The sequence below is a fragment of the Leuresthes tenuis genome, unplaced genomic scaffold (genome assembly GCF_036924035.1).
Source record: "Leuresthes tenuis unplaced genomic scaffold, fLeuTen1.0.hap1 SCAF_13, whole genome shotgun sequence".
NCBI lineage: Eukaryota > Metazoa > Chordata > Actinopteri > Atheriniformes > Atherinopsidae > Leuresthes > Leuresthes tenuis.
In genome coordinates this window covers 15,372,382-15,391,327 of record NW_027325367.1, presented here as the reverse complement: position 1 = coordinate 15,391,327, position 18,946 = coordinate 15,372,382, and the positions used below count along the sequence as shown (strand labels likewise).

The window sequence follows — 18,946 nt, the reverse complement described above, 5'->3', positions numbered from 1 at the left end:
TATTTCTGAATGACTGCAGCAAGATTACAATCAAATTTAGTTAAAACAGCAGTAAAAGTGAGCTGCATTCAAATGAAATCTTTACAGTGTGCACGCTCTGTGTTGGAATGTATGCATACATAAACCTCATACCAGCAGATGTGGTCATTAATAACTGCATGTTTATTTACAGGCAGTTTTAGTGGTCATTTCACAGGCAGCCAGACAAAGATATTGTTATTTGGAAAAAAATCACAGTAAACAAAACAGTACAAGACAGGACAGGAAATGACAGTGCCTGTTCAAAAACAATTTGAATATTAAAAATAATTCAACATTAATTTGTGGTTAACACTCCAGAGCTTTTCAAAGAGAAACATTTGTGAAGCTTAACTTTGCAGTGCAGATGACATCCTCGACAGGATTTTAAGACTGAGAAAAATCACAAAGAATCCTGTTAAGCTTTTATGAAAGAAGCAAATATGAGACAAAAAGAAAAAAAAACAAGCAGATTTTCTTCTTCTGGCTAACAGGAACTTTTGTACTATCAACATATGACCAGTCTGTGAAGGAATGCTGAGCCAAAAAACAAAAACAATGAAGCCAAAAGGATTAATGTCCAGATGGTTTTTGAACTCAGTATGTGCAAAAGTATAATCTCTTAAGGTTGGAGTCCAACTTAATCTTTACAATGACGAATACACCTGGCACAGAACTACTTGATTTATTCTGTAGTTTGTGTTCGTGCACCCGCTACTACTGTATATGTATAAAAAAAAAGATGTGAGGTTTGGTAACATTTGTATAGTGATGGAGCAATTTCCGTGTTCACTCATTACAACACTCAAACATGCATTGTTTAATAAATTTACAGAACATGAATGTACCCAAAAACCATCGGCGGCAGCGTCACCTGCCCACATTAGTGACAGCATGATCACAAAAAACCCCAGGGAATCCATGTTGATTGGTTTACGAACAGTTATACTTCAGATGAAATAATGTGGCCATATACTCTCCTTTTAGGACTTTTAATAAAAATGTGAACAGATGGATTTATGTGACTGATTAGGGATTTAATCATTGTTATATTTCATTGCACAACACTATATTTTAATCTAATTGTAGACACGTTAAAGTGATTAAATGCAGCAAATCACAGTTTTAAAACAAGGATAATTTTTCCACCAGTGCACAGAGATGAAAAAGTCCTTGAAGAAGTGGTTTTCTTTTGCCAGACGACCTCACTGGACTGTTCTTTAGGCAGGCTGTACTTGAGGCTCAGAATTCCAATAAGCGGCATAAGGCAGCTTGGGCAAAGTTGATTAAGTTTGTATTATACTATGTTGGTTTTGTACACATCCTCCTAATTCTCTTTTTCTCTCTTCTTGGAATTCAAGTAATGCAATGCACTAGACAGAGATAAACTTGCCTTCCATCAATTAAAGTTGTTATAACCTCCTTTTGGACTCCTTGCATTTTCTGATAAGATTTCTGGAAACAGTAATTGTATGTTTGCTACACATTAAACAGTCCAAATGCATCCAGATACAGCAGAGAGCACAGAGAACCAGCTGTCGTGTCATCTCGGCAGGACACAGTGTTGAACATTTGGAGCAATCTAAGATCCAGCGGGGCATGATGGGAGATTATTGCTGTACAGCTTTGATGACCCATTCCGCTGTCGGGTTCAGCTGAAAGAGGTCTTTCATATAGGTTTCCCCATCTAGGCATCTCTCCTCTTGGAGAGAAGGAGGACAGGAAGAAGAGGATAAAGAGAGAGACATTTAACAGATGCTCATCATGAGCTGTAGTAACAATGACTATGAAGGATCTTTTGGCTTTTTACTAGCAGAGGATTCAAAATCTTAACTGTGTACATTCACTTTTTGTGGGGGGGACTTACTGATGTTTCCACCAATCTCATAGAGACACAAATCTTCTTTCTTCACTGTCAGCGAACTGTGAAGACAAAGAGAGAAAGAGCACGGGAGAATGCAGAAAGAGAAAGAGTTAGGGAGACATGGCCAGCTGACAAGTCTTAATATAGCCAAAACATTTGCTTATGCATGTCGGCATTACCTGTCTTGGCTGAGGAAGCGTGCTAATACATCAGCAGCTTGCAACTCTTCGGTAAGCTGAACTGCCATGGAAACTTTACTAAACTGAGGTGCTTGGACTCGAATAAATCCCTGCGAATTCTCCTGGTTGTAAACACAAGCATGCGGACCCAGAGAGGCGAGAAAAACAGTCAGTCACACAATTACAAACACTTCAGTCAAACAAGGTCATCATCCTGAACACTGTCATCACCAACACACACACATTAGAATGTGGACTTGAATAAAGCAGCTCATGTGTTTAAAAAAAACCTCAAGTCACTGTCTGGCGTCACAGCGCTGGGGTCGAGTGTTACTGTAGTTACTCATTCACCAATAATCTGTTAAGAGGAACGGATCCATTTCAGGATGCTGACTCTGTCTATAACATGGTCAAAAAAAGTAAAACATCCTTCAAAGTATTCCTCTGTTGGCAATCAACCAACCATATTACAGACACCTGAGCGGACAACAAACAGGCTGCTAATCAGATACCCATCCTGTTCTGAAGAAAGAAAACCACAATTTATTCCAAGTGTGCGAAAATTTCAGATCATTCTGGATGTTTAAAAATAGCGCAAATCACTTCACAATATGTACACGTTCTTCCATGTATTCTTACACAGCACCACTCGATGTCATCTTTCCTCAACAGACTGAATATACTGTAGAGAAAAAAAATGACCGCAGCGGAAAGATCTGCTGCAATCAAATTGTGACCATACAGATTTTCACTGTGATTTACTGGAACGTAGTGGTGCCATACGGGATTGATATGATTAGTAAAAGACGTGAGGAGCCGTTTTGCTCCACTCTGACAGAAATGCTGTTGCTTTAGAAAAAAAACATCTGCTTATTTTTGACTTGATGCCAACATCTTTTAACAATGCTGGAAATGAGGCCTGTTTATCACGGAGTCCCATCAGGCCTTCTTTTAACAGCAACCTGTAAGCATGTCGGTACATTCACTTGTTTCATTTTCAAGAGTACGGTGTTTTCCCATTCTTGCTATATATATATATATATATATTATGTATCCTGTATCAAAAAGCTTTTGGTGAATATTTCAACTTTATATTCTGACCAGACTCTCCTGGGGGTCCCAACCTGAACTAACAAAGTTTATTTAGTGTTTTTGTTCATTTCTTACTTGTGACTGATTATTCTCAGGGAGTAACTCTAGAAGGTTGAGAACCACTGCTGTAACCGATTCAGCTCCCAAATTCTTAGTGTTTTTACACTGCATCACAGGCACCACACAACACTTGCAGTATCTATTGTCCCATCTATTGTCCTATTCATTGTATCCAACTTTTTTTAAAAACTTGTTGCGTGCATCAAATTTCAATTAAACAGAAAGTTTCAACATTTGATATGTTGTATTTGTGCTGTTTTCAATTAAATATGAAGATTACATGACTGCAGTCTGACTTCGCCCACATTTTACACAACCTCCAAACTTTTAATGAAAATGGGTTGATGGACTTTTAACAACAATTTCTCAAAACAGGTCACTGACCACTGCTCAATCTGAAATTTAAACCTCCCCTTACCTCCGAGACAGGTTTGTCAGTTGCTTTGTCAGTGGTTATCTTCTTCAACAGCTTCCTTACAGCTCTCTCTTTATTTTGTTTCCGCTGATTTTCCATGTTTTGATGTCTGACCTGGGTCAAAATGAACTTGGGGATCTAGGTGAGATGGTGACAGACACATTCAGTACACGCTTAGTACAAACTGCACCGTTCACCATGTTCCCTGGAAAAAAAACATTGTGGTTTGGCGATTAACCAGGACAGATTCAGAAAAAGTGTCTTCTACTGATTACAAATGAGTTTATCTTGTTGTTTTGTTAGCTAATATCTCAGGGTAGAGCCAACTTTTTGATCTTACTGTCCACAGAAGATTCTGGTATCTAATCAGCAGCCGGACAATGTTGGCCGTTCTGGTTGCCATGGAGAACTCCTGCTGCTCTGTAATCTTGGACCGAAAACCTTTGAACATGAAGATGTTGGGTGCCATGACAACAGAGACATTGTTCAAAGTCATTTTATTTTTGGCCTGATGGTCAATGACGCGCTGGAAAAACTCCACCAATGCCTGCAAACAGAGATTTCAATTAACACAAAAATGACTGCCAGCAATGATTTACTGACGGGAGAAAATGTAACGTATATCAAAGGGAATGCGCAGCTACCTTCAAAGTGTCCCGATTGGCCTCAGGTAACAAAAGGACCAGCAGGTTCAAAGCCTGTAGCTGCTGTTTTTTTGTGGGGAGCTCTGTCATTACATACACAGAAAAGCAAAGTAAAAAAGTAGCTCAGCTCACTGTCTCATAATATTTATGTCATATTAAACATAAAAACCCCATGAAACAGATCATATACATACTGTTGACAGCAATGAATGCATTGAGGTACTCCACAGTTAGCAGTGGATGGGGCAGCTCCCTGATGAACAGCTTCAAAAGGCTTGCAGCATCGTGCTGCTTCAACTGTTGCCATGGAAACGTCCCATCATAGAAAGAGGTCTCGAGCTCCTGGCACAGTGACTGGATGGGGAGCAGATTCACAAAGGCCAGCATGTTTCAGGAGCTGTTATCAGCTTATCAGTTTTACTGTTTCACAGTGTTTGTTTGGGGGACATACCTTCACTCGTGTGGCTGCTCCAGGGATCCGTAGCAAGCCCTCTGTTTCTAATCCCTCCTCCTCAATGTGACTAAAGAGCTATGATGATCAGAGGCATAGACTGAGGTTAGGTATAACTCAACAAGCACAAAGTGTAACTATGACAAAGTCGCACATAGTGGTAGCAACTGTCGGTCTCATGGTCGCACAGTGCAAAGTACATAAAGCTATAATTCAGCACATGGCTGATTTTGGATCAGTTATTATTACAAGATCCCCCTTCATCAGCATTTGGACTTTGATATTGTCCATGTCTCAAAGTGACAATGTGACTGGCTGCTGTGCTCACCCTCTGCAGTATAAATGGCACTTTAGTACCAGGAGCCCGTCTCTGGTCTAGATCCAATAAGGTGGGAAGAGGAACGCCAAACAGACCGCTTTCTGCACACATAAAAGTACCGAGTGAAACAGAGATGTCTTCACACACACTTTATGAAATGAATATCTTTGTATGAAACAAAGATGCGTCTGTGTAAATGCTCTTGTTTTCATTTCTTATTTGACTACCTTTGGTTTTAACTTTGACAGCTTTATGCGCCTTCAGGTCGATTCCAGCGGTGTCAAATAGAGCAGTCATCTCCACAAGCACGACTCTACGCACCTAAAAGGTCATCAAAACCAGTCAAAAACTGTACACAGAATGACATGAAATCGTAAATAATTTTATGAACAAAACCAACTTATCTCTTATACTGTAGGTTTGCACACTGACATCTACAGAATGTGTTGTCACAGAACTTTACCTTTTTCATATCCAAAGGTGACAGATCTCCTGCTCTGGTCTGACCTGTTTTATCTCGATGGAGCTTAAAGTTCTACAAACGAAAAATAGAGCAGGAGAAGGGCAGAGGGCTGTCGTGAGAAAACAGTTCAATTTGGCACTACACCAGATTTTTTTCTGCCCACATTTAAATCAAACTGTGCAGCCTGCAGAAAAATAAATCGCATAATGTGAGATACAGATTTTAGTATATTTAAAAAGGAGGCAAGGAGCTGTGGCACTCATCCGTCATACCAGCTCATACCACTAGATGTCACTACAGATCATCACTTCTCCCAAACCACAAACAAACTCCCTCTCTGCTAATAAGCCATGCGGTACATTTCTGAGGTTTAATCTAAATAGTGCGTTCTGGATATTTTTTTTACGCAGCCAAAATGCTTTTTTTGTGATCACATTTGTGGAAAAATTAAACAACCAAATTTTCCACCAAACTATGACGTAAAACACAGCCTACAAAAACAGGCTGTAAACCAATCCTGTAATCACAATATAAAGAAACTCTGATTGGGGAGCAGTGAAAGAAAAAAAACCCACAGTGCTGTTTAATTCTTATCGCTGCATATATCCCCTTACTATCTCTGTCAATAACCGACTGCAACTATTCCGAAGACAGCAAATCAAAATGGCTTCAAAACATTTTTGCATGAGAATGTGTCAAATCATTTGCTTCATTCACCACACCTCTGCTTATTGTTTCCTTGTTCAAGTATAACGCAAAAAAATGTGCACACCGCAAGCCTTTATGTACGTGTGACTCACTGGGAGCTTGTCGTCTGTTGTATTAGAGCTGGAGGTAACCTTTAACCTTTGATGGTTTTCCCAGTAAGAGAGCGCCTGCTCTGAAAACGCCACTTCGACGTCCAGTTCTGTCTCTGTTTCTGCGGAGACAAATATATAATAAATGAAATATGACACTGCAGGTGGTGCGGCTGAAGCCATTCAGTGCTGGCAAAGTGCAAGTACAAGGTAAAGAAAATGACAGATACATGTGTTTTACTGTTGTTTAGGCCCACAGTGTATTAGTCACTGCAGCAGAAAAAGGAAGTCAGAGGGGACTGTTGAGTTTTTTCGCTCATTTAAATAATCCGTTGGTGAATGAACCCACATTTTTAGGATTTACCTACCTACCTACTTCCTCTAAAATTCTGCAGAAACTGTTGCTCTGTTGTTTCATTTGTAGTGTTAGAACTTCATATCAAACTAAATAGTCTGCACATACCGGCTGGGGTCGAATCTTTTGGCCTGTCGTCGCTTCCCCCTTTAAATTTGTGAGGCTCTTCAACCTGTAATAAACAACGAAACACAGAGAGTGTCCAATAAGTCACAAATTTACAGAATACCTTGTTACATATTATCTTGTGTGTTAATTAGTGGACAACAGTGTGTTTAAGTGAAAGACTCTTTGCTCAAAGAGGTTGGACAGGCAATATTACACTTAAATCTACTAAAATAATAAAACATTTTTGATCTATTAAATGCAAATCCAGTAGTGAAATGAAACATATCGATGAGACGTGATTTTGCAGTAATGACATGGAACTTAGTGGTGTAATACCTAAAGCTCAGTAACTGGTTCCTGAAAACAACCAGACTGTTACTGAAGCGAATACAAAATTCTGACAACTTCCTTTGCGGGAAGGAAAAAAAGGGAAATGTTGAGGTTGTTCTGGAGTGCTGTTAAAGTTAAGTTATCAAAGCAGACAGAAAATACAAATGTCAGAATCAACGCCCCAATGTTCTTTGTCGTGTAAGTCATCCAACAAGATAAAACTGACTGCTTACTTGCAGTATATTCTGTGACAGACCGCAATTAAAACTACACTGCTGGGCAAAAGAAAGAGGAAAAAAACTAATTCCCCGCTTGGATTTAACCAGGAAAGTAGATGAGAGCCATCCATTCATTTTCTACACCCGCTTAATCCAAGTCAGGGATAAAGTTGTTTAACCTTGTTTAAAACACGTCCTGTGGTCGAAGAAACCTTACATGTGGAATCATTGGTCTGCATCAAGCAAACAAAACACCTAAAGACACTGCTGAAACTAATACATTTGTTTTAGGGACATTATCAAAACCTGGAGGGATTGTGGGTAATTTTGAGGTAGAAATGTGGTTGGAAATCTGAGCGTATTGTAGTTTATGCAGCTATTTATTTGCATTATAGTGAAAACAGTTCTGATGAAACAGTAATAAAATAAACAAGTGTTAATTAGTTTGTGTTCATCTTCGCACCTTTTCAGGAGGTCTAAATATGTCTCGAACATCAGGCAAGTGTTGGCGGTTGCGTCGCCGTTGCGTCTGTTGCACTGTTGTCACTCGGCGCTCCACAGCTGCGGCCTGCGCTCTTGTGAGGGTGGACAGGAACACTGCGCTGTCTTCTTCCTGCCAATCGATCAGGATCAGACATGAAGCGATAGGTTGATCAACTTACTATTAATCTGTCCATCTAACTACTCCATTAATCTGTCATTACAGACATGGAAATCAGTAAATGTCTCAATCTGAATTCACGTTTCACATAGAAAAGAAAAAAGATATAAACTATTGAGACCTGGTCCTGGTCATCAGCGGCCACTGAACCATCAAACAGCCGTGCTAGCCCTGCCTCTGTAAGCCACGCCTCCTCGTGCTCTCCTTCTGAATGAAGCAAACAGAAAAACGTGACTGACAAGCAAAGAAGGTTAGTGTTTTCATATTTAGCTGCTGAGATGATGGATCACAAGCCCAGTTTGTGTTATGAAAGGAAGAAAATGATCAGTGAAAACAAAGAAAAAACTGTTTGAACCTCTGTTTGTCCCCAAGCGAGACACTTAAATAATTCTTCAGGTGCATTAAAAGGAAAGGGAAGTGTGGGACTACATACAAAAGTGGACACAAAGGTTATACAGGAAGAGCATGTTTACGCCAGAGAACAACAGCCTTTACAGAGAGGCTAAATATAACTTTAAAAAAAAAAAATCGTACACAGTAATTGCGTTATTAATGTGCAATGCAATGGAGGCACAAGTCCGGGCTGGCTTTGATTCTTCTGATAAACTGCATTTACATGTTGCAAGCAGTCAGACTTCTCAGCTTCAAAAAAAATGTGGCCTTAAAAGTCTCCCAAAGCAAAGAGACATCTGACATCTGAGGGTCCGACAAAAGCGTTCAGCCGCGGTGTGTTTGTTCACTAAGCAGAGCTGACGGACTACAGAACCCATGCCCCCCCCCCTCACACATGCCCAACTTCTGCTACTGCAGACATCTTTCTAAATCCCTCACTCTGAATCAAGACTGATAGGTAAAGGAGGATCTTTCCATAGATACGGGGCATCCCACCTTCAGGAGTTTTCTGCTGCTCCTCTTCTTGAGAATCTCCTTCTCCCCTGCCTGCTTCTCCTCCTTCACTCTTGATATTCTCCACCTCCTTCCAGAAAACCATCTCCAGGTCATCCAGAGAGTCCTGCAAGATGTTTGGGATCTATTCAATTGCAGTTCCATGTCCTCGTTCTTGATTCTGCACTGGTCTTCAGTTTATGCTCATTAGTATTTTCCAAAAAAAACCCAAAACGCTGAGGACATGATGCCAAGAGATAATGAATAACAACACTCAGAGCCCGTTAGGACAAGTCTCAAAGGCGGCTAGAACTGGCAGTGCAGTTTTCTCAGAGCCATGAATCACTTATTTGAGGGGCAGCCATTGTTGTTTGGGGTCATTTTTGTTTCACGCTTCAGCTGCTCATTGCTATTGTTATCTTATGTGTGATACATACAAAAAAATAACAGTGAAAAAGTTAGGTCCAGCCATTCTTCATCGCATCCTTCAGAGCTTACCTGAGAATTGCTGCGCATCGATGTGGGCGATGGCCTGGACTTGATATTCGGAAGTGATGAAAAGCTGCTGGATTTTGGAGTACTGGCGGCCGATGGAGAATCACATTCGTCTCCATGTCGTGTGTTCTGGTTCTGTTGAACAGTGTAGTGGCCCGTTCTACGGCTTAGGAAACACACAATAACGGGTCAATCAGACGGTTTAGTATTCGTCACCATCCCGAGAAGTTCAAGCAACGTCTCCCAAGAGATACTCAGGTCATTAAACTGAAACTGAACTACTAGTTTCACTCATGACGTGATTTTGTGATTGGTGTCTTGTGCATAAAGTTCTCATACATCTTTTCCTGGATTATAAATACTGCCTGAGAACTGTTTATGCTACAGTAATATTTAAATGGCTTTTAATAGCAGCGCAAGTGGGAGATGACACAAGTATGTGAGAGTGAGTCAGACAGACACAAGTTGGCCAAAGACTCTGACTAAAGACAAGCCAGAGGCATGTTGAATTCCCAACCAGTTGGCTAATGAGGGCAACATCTGCCGGGACTAAGAATAGCAGCTCTCCTGCACTTTGAACTTCACTTTGCGAGATAAACACGTTTAACACAGTTCATGACGGCATATTGCTGCTGTTTGATTAGCAGAGAATGACTTCATTCAGTAAGTATAATAGACTAAGTATATATTCTGCTGATTGCATGACAATAAACTGCGTAATAAGGATCTGTGCAGCCATGATGTACTTCTAAAACTGAGAGGGCACAAATGCAAGACAGCAGTTTCAGGCAAACTCAACTGGGGAAAACAGTGACAGTACATTTTATAGGCAAACCACCAACAATTAATGCCAGTAATAATGAATAATTCTGAAATGGTGTGCTATAGTCTGATATTTACCTGTGTTTCAATCCCACAAAAAAAATAAATAAAATGCTGTAGAGAGAGGTGCATCGAAACTGACTCACAGGTCGTTTCACATATATGTGCCATATTTTAAGACACAGAACGTATTAATCCTTTGTGGTGCGTTTAATGGCTCTACACCACAAGTCACACGTGGTGACATCAGGAAGTGACACTACTGCTGCAAATACTGCAATTACTATATCGTCATATAACTGCAAATAGCGATGGGGGTCTAAGTAGTTCAGCAGGTCCTTCTTTCTGCTGCAATTGGCTCTTATCATGGTGACAATGTGGCTGTAAGTAGGTTTGTGAAATCACGTATATTCTTTAACAGTCCCAAGATAGTGTGGCGAGTCCACGCAGCACGTTTGGTGTCAACACATGGAGCAGATGCTGATAAGATGATACGATTCCGCTTCCTGTGTAGCGGATAAGCCATCAATTTTGTGAGGCTTGAAATAGAAAGCTGCCGATGCAACTTCCCTGCTTGTCCCTCAGTCGTCACAAACCCAGAAAAAGTGAAAGATCACACCCCCAATAGCAGTAAGGCTTTGGCTTCGTAAATCAAAAGATTTACCTGTCTCTCAGTCTTACTTTCCAACTTCAATGTGCATAGATATAATGGAGTGAGCCGCTTCAGTTTTGGAGTAAATGGCAAAGAAAGCAGCTTCTGCTGAACTTCTGCATCCATTTGCGAATCATCAGAGTACTGTCACACATCTAAGCACATCGTCAGAATAAAGAAGCTCACAGAGCTGTCAACTTGTCAGTGACACTGTGAAAAAGGAAAAGACCTGACGCAGGAATAACTGACACTGAACGCATCAGTTAGACTCAAGTCACTACTGCAGAAACATTAGAACAAAGTGACCCATGCAAGCATTATATGATGAAATGGAACAACCGTCAGGTCAGACCGAGCAGCTTTGACCAGACGTACTTTATTAATTCATTTGGAATTAACAGCAGAGAGCATTGACTTGAAGGCCACATACCACAGCAGACTCGATGCCACACACACACACACACACACACACAAACTGAGTACATGCTGACAGAGCAATGAAAACACTGCTACACACACACACTTTGATCAGGCTTTCCAGCACAACAATTACCTCCACTGCTCTCTCTTTTTTTCTTGTTTCTCTCCCCTCAATCTCCTCTTATCTTCCTACCTACTCCTCCAGTCCCACAACCTCACGTAGCATTTCGGCTAACATTTCTTCTTCGCCTGACACTTGGTGTCACATTCTTTCCCTTTGCATTCCCATCTTCTCTCTCTCTCTCTCTCTCCTTTTGGTAAGCGAGTTTCAGCTCGATGTGACCACACTGAAAACCCTTCCTCTGAGCGTACACTCTCCCCCTGATCGGCACTCTGGAAACTTCGCCAGCTGAAATGATTTAACTTGTGTGGAATTCTAAAAATGTTCCTGTTTGACTGATTTACTTCAGGAGGTTTGGTTGAAACTAAGCAGACTCACTCACTGATGAGTTAATAATTGACATTCACCTACAGTTGGAGAGTGAAGAATAGCTTGACTAAACATAGATTAGCAAACCCGTGTTTGTTAATGTAGATTATTAAACTTACTGAAGACATCAAGTAGTGCTTGTTTTCCACTCAAGTACAGGAGATACACATGTATTCTACATAAGCCTGTAGAGATTTGTCCTAATGGATCTGGTGATCATCTCGTCTTTCCACCGAGACTTTATGTAGTTTATGTAGACTTTTTTTAAATTATGATGAAGGGAAAAACTGTTTCCATTTGTTAAATATTCAGTTTTGACTTGTGATGACATCTTGCAATATCTGAGAGACTTCTAAGTGTTTAATGCCTTATAGTTGCTGCATACTGTCTTTTTGGTTAAAGAAAGAGAGCTCAGTCAGCTAATGACCAGCTAATGACGAGTCACCAGTAATGACTCACTCACACAATGCATGTGTCTTCAGTATTCATAATGTCTCAGTTGCAAAATGTTGCGTTGAGTGTTAATGTTCAGATCACTTTAGAAAAATGTGCTTTTAAAGTCACAAAAGCCTAGACTGTCATCCGTGGTTCTAACAGCTGCTGTTCTAAGTGTTTTCTTTGTTTGTTTTCCGATGCTACCTGCCATCTAGGTCTGAGATAATGAAATGTGTTTAATAGATTACGTGTTTCAGGCTAATACCATAAATGGTTGCGTGTTGTTGGAACAAGAAGCCCAGCAGAGCTGGTATGGAGTGACCCAAAAATGGTAGAGATACAGAGTAATGCATTGTTACCACTGTTTACTCATCCGGCTAATAACAGCTTGCCTGCTCAGTGAGCACAACAATGTGCAGTCTTACTGGTTTTCGGACTTACGACCAGGTCAGCTGGGATGCGACAACATTTCCTCCAACAAATTCCAACTTCTGAGACAAATGGAGTACAGCATGAGGCCCCGGTACCACAGGCACCTATTCTAAGAGATCTGATTAAAAGAGAGACTCCAGAAAATAAATTAACAACCATGTTAAAAATTAAGCTTTGCAGCATCAATGATTAGTCTTTTTTTATTGACCACCCAGGTAACCTGACTTTCTCTGAGACTCAGAGAAACGCACGAGTGCAGGCGTGTCTCCATAAGTGGAACTATCCCAGTTTCTAAATGTGAAAGTCAAGGCAATAATACCCACACAGCAATAATGCAAAGCTTTGTGCATACATTGTGACCGCGCTGTCTTCCACACACGGCGGAGGGCTGTCCTTGTGAGTAAAACAAACACACTGTCTTACAAGCAGGCACGGACGACCTTTCAATGGAAAACAGAGCTGCAGCGTCATGTGCAATTGTTCTACTCTTTGTACCCTCGTGTACACGCCTTTTATCAGCTGCTTAGAGCCGCCCACAAAGATGGAAGGTGTGAGGTGTCTGAACGTTAAACAGGTTTACAAAATAAATCCAGCACTGCAGGGAGCAAACAGGAAAAGGGGGAGACAGTATCTCCCAGCAAAGAGCAAGTTCAGCACAGATGAGGTGAGCATGAGTCAACATCTGAGGAAGTGGACTCGACCACTTGAGCTCACATGATCATGTGTGTGTGTGTGTGTGTGCTTATTGAGTGTGACACCTGTGACAAAAAACACAAACTATAAGCTAACAGTGTGGATTTACATCCAAAATCATTAGCACTGATTTTATTGTTGATGAGACTGCATGGGAGGAAATCCTTGGATTTTATCTCACTATTCTTATCACTTTATTTCTCTAATTCGCAAAATTTCAGAGGGAAGTATGGTTGACATATGGTTTTTATTCCACTTCGTCTATTCGCCTGCACAGACATTCCTATCAGGATGGAGATGTGACACATAAAGCGTATAATCAACATAGAAAATCCAACCCGATTTCCAGAAAAGCTGGAAAATTTGCTAAAAATGCAATAAAAAATTAAACCTCTGACTCATCAGTTGGTTTAAAGTCCAAGGAGAAGATGATTTTTACTGTTTTCACTGGCCCATCTTCTAAATGCCAGCAACACAACTCAGAAGAAAAGAAGAGTTAGTAGAAGAAAAGTTTACAGAATATAACACCATTCTTGAGGATTCTACACTGTGCAGATTTTGGGGTGTCAGGATTGGGTATAAAAGGAGCAACTTTTCTGAAAATAAACTTTGTATAGTTTATTGTTACATACCACAGGCCTGCTGCAGTAATAAAATGCAGCGAATACATTAAAGATCTCACCAAACTCTTTACTTTAGGTGACAGCCCAGATACATGACTTATTTTTACATGGCGGTGTTAGGAAGTTATTTTCTGAGCTGTGTTTCGTTGCTGAGGGTGAGATAAGAAGCGAGGAGGTGCGGGTGGAGAACAAAACAGAGAACAATGGGGTCCACTTAGAAATCTAAAATCACCACAAGAAAAAGAAAGAGGAAGGGGATGAGAGGCGTTTGTGCATGTGTGTGAATGTGTATGTGTGGCATTTCCATTCAGGTCTACAGATGTCAGCTGGCCTCTCACAGTTACTGCTCTCAACAATGACCCACTGGTTGAATACATTGTCTGCCCTTTATTTCTTATGAATAAACAACATGCAATACACCGCTGTCTGCTGGAATATTCCTCATCTGTCTCTCTTGAGTATGTTATTTCATGTGCGCCTGCTTGTTCATCATTTCCTTTTACGGTTTCCTGGCGTGAGTCTCCTTCGCTCTAAAAGCCTCCAAATCAATAGGAGTAAGTTTGCTCGATGTCGCACAAACCCCGCTTTTTTTGTTTGGTTTTTTTCAGCCGGAGAAGCAGCAGCTGCAAACAGGAGCGTGGAAAACAAACCCACACCGCAGAACCTCTGACCCTCCTTCCATTTGTAATACAAAGACGTCAGTGTGCAAGACTCCCAGCGAACACGCAACCCAAGGTTCCTGAGGTCAGATGTCCACTTCTGGTTATGAGGCCAGCACCATACAGTCTGTGTCTCTCATTTTCTGACTCGGGAGGAAACAATGACCACAAAACCGAGCCGGCACAAGTCAACCTAGACAGGATGCACACTCTGCTTTTGGAGGTGAGACAAAGGAAGACTGTAATATGATGCTAGCTGTTTTTTTTTTTTTTCCTAGCTCGCTGGACAAGCCATCTGGAACACACGCATCAACAGTGCATATACCACACACACACACACACAGACACACACAGTGTGCATCTGAGCACCAAGCAATTGGGGTTATTTACCTTTGGCACACCACAGCTGTTTGCTGCTGCACGGGTCTCACAGCAAGCTGAGCCTGGACGAATACACAAATCCACTATGTTATAAATAAAAGGGTGTAACTAAACAGTCGCCCCACTTTGAGGTACGTTTGCATTCAGCACTGTGTCTGTGACGGCGAGGTAGAAAATGGGTCTTCTCCACATTATAAGAGCCTAAAAACAAGGGTGTAATGCCACAGAAAACAATGAGTCTTAAACAAACGTAAAGACAGCAAGCCGACTCTTTCACTTCGATGAAGTAATCCAGGTAGAATGTCTCTTTTGGTGGCATTTGGTGCATAAAGAGACAAAAAAAAAAAAGCTGAGGAAATGAATGGACAAACTTAGTTTATAAATCACCAGATCTCAAGCTAACTCAACTTAAGAAGATTTTAGTCTGCTGGCTCTCTCAACACCCATCATCAAAACACCCAAACAAGGAAGTTCTTTGGGACTGAACATGTTCTTCCTCCAATGAGTGGATCTGGAGACACGAGAGAATCTATTCACTTGACACTTGTGTTGTGGTGTGTGTTTACCTTGCATGTGGTCTGCGAGCCAAATGAATCATAGTGTGGTTCTGCTAAAGGAAGCTGTGTCTGCTAAAAATGACTGTCCTTTAGACTGGCTGTTTTCTTGACACCTCTGAACAGACAGCTTTTTTCCAGAGATGCAAATTCATTAGCCGGTCAGGAAATAATGACGCCAAAGTCCAAAAGCTCCCACGCATATCCAGTCAACTAAACGCACCAATGAGAAATAAAAGCGCTGTCTGCCTTTAACAGACACTGGTGTTATTCTGTGCAACAAAAGACAGAAAACAGCTTATTCTTAGATCTCCATTGGTGCAGAGGATTTACGATTTAGTCGCCAGTGTAAAATCTGAGCTGGTGTAACAAAGGCAAGGTGAATCTGCTGATTAGTAAGGAGGTAAAATAAATCATAACCCAAGGCCAAGGGTGGAGCTCACCCCACACAATAAGATAAAGCTGCCCTCCAGCTGTTACCGCTTGGTTTTAGTTCCACTGCAAGATACGGTTTCACACTCAGGGGAGTGGGTTTATTCAACTTTTCTGCTCTGTCAGCACAGTCACACAGCTCATGTTCAAAAGTGAGGAAAAAGTCATGATCACTGTGACCTTTGCCCACTTACTCATAAACACACACACACATACACACACAACCTCGTTTAGTTCTTGTTTATCCCATTTTAGAGGTGCTTTTTAAGGCGGTATAACACGCACACACACACAGCTCGACACTCCCCACCTGGGCACGGCGGCCTCGGGGTCCGGGACCGGCGGACAGCTGGAAGCACACAGCCCCGTTTGCGACAACAGTTCTGCGTTGCTGTGGTAACCCGTCAAAACCACTCCCTGGGACTGCTGCTGTCGGCTCATGTTTCTCCTCCTTTTCTTCTTTCTTCTCTTTCACTCGCGACTGACATCCAAGCACTAATCAACGGGCAGTTTATCAGTCCACCCGTGTGTCTCTCTGCCTGTGGCTTATTTCCATCGCTGAACTATTACGTTACCGACTCATGCTGGCATCAAACTCTTCTCCCGAGTTTCGCTCCGTCCCTCTTCCTCCCGTTCTCGTCTTTCTCTTCAGTTTGACGGAGTGCTGAGCCGCACACTGCAGGACAGGGGCTGGATTACACGCTGAACGCAGCCCAGGGATTGGACCAAACCGCAGGTCAAAGTTTCAAAACTGGCAGCGACCTCAGCTGTTTTAAAACGGTACTGACTATTTCCTGGCGCAAAAAAAGTAAATAAATAAATCCCTTTCCCAAAGTCTAAAGAAATTATGAAAGAGTCCTTGCATACATTTTTAATCAAGCAGGTGGTGTCATTTGGCGGATATGTCAGTTAAATTGCATTTCTTTGTGACGTTAGTAGATACGGAACCTTTGATTTTAGTTTTGAACTCCAGCACAGTGCATTTAAAATCAACCAGTGACTGTGGTTAAAAATGCTTGAGGCCTTTAAACCCTCAAGTTATTACAAATGATCAGTAGATTTCTACCTGCCACAGATTATCTGTAATACATCAGTTATAGTAATATCATGAATATTGCTTCAAAATACACTTTAAAAATTTAGATCCACCGTAAAGGATAACTTTATGAATTACAGATCTTTAAAATGTATGTATATTTGGAAACTGGTAGTCAGAGGAAGTCTCGGCTCAAACGAGGCCATTATTAGGCTGCAATCGAGCCTGTCAACTTAAAATGACCTGGACATTCAGGGAAGGTAACAGTGATGGAAATTCTCTTGCATAGAAACGAAAAACCCTCACAGCTTCCAACCAAGTGAAGAACACTCTCCAGGAGAAAGACACGGTGTCACAGTGCAGGTACACAGCGTATACCCACTTATTCTTTTAGTCAGCTTTCAGTATTTCCATATCTAAATCCCCTCTGATGTGCATCACATTGACCTATTGATTTCTGCCTGTGGCTGTTTACAAGTTGTCGGGTGGCTGAAGCAGACTTCCTGATATCAAAGAGGGGAAGTTACACACATGCAAATACAACCTGCCTATTTCTGAGTATACTAAATATAGCAGAGTAGTCTGAAATGTTGGACAGACCATTTAAATAAATCTTAGAAATGATAAGTATACCTAACTTCTCATGAACCATAATGCCACTGGGTAGACATTATTATTCAAGTCTAGCATAAAGCGAAGACTTTAGACAAGCACAAATACAGAAAGTTTACCACAAGGAGCAAACTATTAATGGTGTGACTGAAACAGAGAATGAGCACCTGCCTCTCACTCTGCCATTTTCGACCAATTAGCTGCCCACTCAGTTGGCCTTGCCTGCCAGGAAGGAAGCCTTAAAGAGAGAAGAGCTCAAATGAAGAATATTCTGATGGAAATGGATGTGTTGCAGAGGTATGAGGGGAAAAAATGTGCTTTTTGACAACCACAGCAGGTACATCTCTTCTTATAAACCCCCAAAAACAAAGCCACGTTTACTGATTCATTTACAGAAGACAGATGCAAGTGGATGTCTATACAGGGATACACCATCTGCTCAGATTAAGGCAGTCAATTCAAGGGATTTCATAGCACAGATAGACCCAAAATATACTGTAAAAGCAACCAAAAAAAGCTGCATTTTGCGCTGTGATGAAAAACCAAAGGGGGCAAGACCCATAAACCCACAACAAATGAGGACAGCTCCAGTGAAGCTGCAAAGCATGACGGCCATTATTCTAAACTAAAATACCAACAGTATCAGAGACCCTAAAAGTGAGGACTGTAGATATTAAAGAGCTGTCATTTCTTAAGAAAAAAAGTTTGTGGTAACCTGCTGCAGTCAAGAAAAGGAGTACAAACCCTTGCTTTAAGAATGAAACGGCTCCAGTATTGATACTTTGTGACAAAGTTTCCAAATAGTCTGTAATCCTAAAATGACGAGATAACAGCGACACGCAGCATGTGGGTCAGAAAGAGCACAGATATGTTCTTAAAGTGAGCGACTCCCACGCATAACAATGTGCCGACACCATCTTTAACACACAAAGATAACAGCTCAGCTCTCACCCTCCCACTTCCTCACCGGAGATGAAGGTACTCTGCTATTCTGGAGACCATCGTGTCCATCTCTTTATGTCCAGTTAACCGTCTTTCCCAGTGCATGACCTGCTGGCCATGTGCTGGGAGATCATGGTGAAACACTAACACACTGGGACAAGTGGATTAGCCAGTGAGGTCAATAAGATTTTTTTTTGTCCCTGCTCCTCCCCACCTCGGATCCCCTGTCATCCCACTCCTCTATCTGTGCCCATTCTCCAGCTTCACTGGAATCATTTGTGGCCTCCTGCTTTTGAACAGCTTGGGATCTCAGTCACTTGCGTACCTTCCAGTAGAGTCTTTACTGCACATAGTAAATAAGAGGACAGCAGGCTCGGAATGCTCCATGCAGCGGGAGACTGGCGGCTGC

The 18,946-nt window shown here is 41.4% G+C and overlaps 1 protein-coding gene across 2 annotated transcripts; it reads right to left on the bottom strand.

The window, feature by feature from the left end:
- Positions 1–139: 139 nt before the first annotated feature.
- Positions 140–16,632, bottom strand: arhgap18 (Rho GTPase activating protein 18). 2 transcript variants are annotated; one of them, XM_072362191.1, is made up of 18 exons: positions 16,258–16,632; positions 9,358–9,520; positions 8,863–8,986; positions 8,096–8,178; positions 7,777–7,926; positions 6,766–6,829; positions 6,306–6,424; positions 5,506–5,577; positions 5,270–5,363; positions 5,052–5,143; positions 4,724–4,801; positions 4,467–4,626; positions 4,273–4,355; positions 3,969–4,175; positions 3,632–3,766; positions 2,062–2,183; positions 1,886–1,941; positions 140–1,720 (listed from the first exon to the last, which is right to left on the bottom strand). In XM_072362191.1, exons 1-18 carry the CDS (start codon positions 16,386–16,388, stop codon positions 1,629–1,631), a joined length of 2,025 nt encoding a protein of 674 aa, XP_072218292.1. In that variant the 5' UTR covers positions 16,389–16,632; the 3' UTR covers positions 140–1,628. The 2 variants fall into 2 exon arrangements, with proteins under 2 accessions (XP_072218292.1, XP_072218291.1); XM_072362190.1 differs by having other exon boundaries at positions 8,096–8,181; positions 16,258–16,631.
- Positions 16,633–18,946: the final 2,314 nt, after the last annotated feature.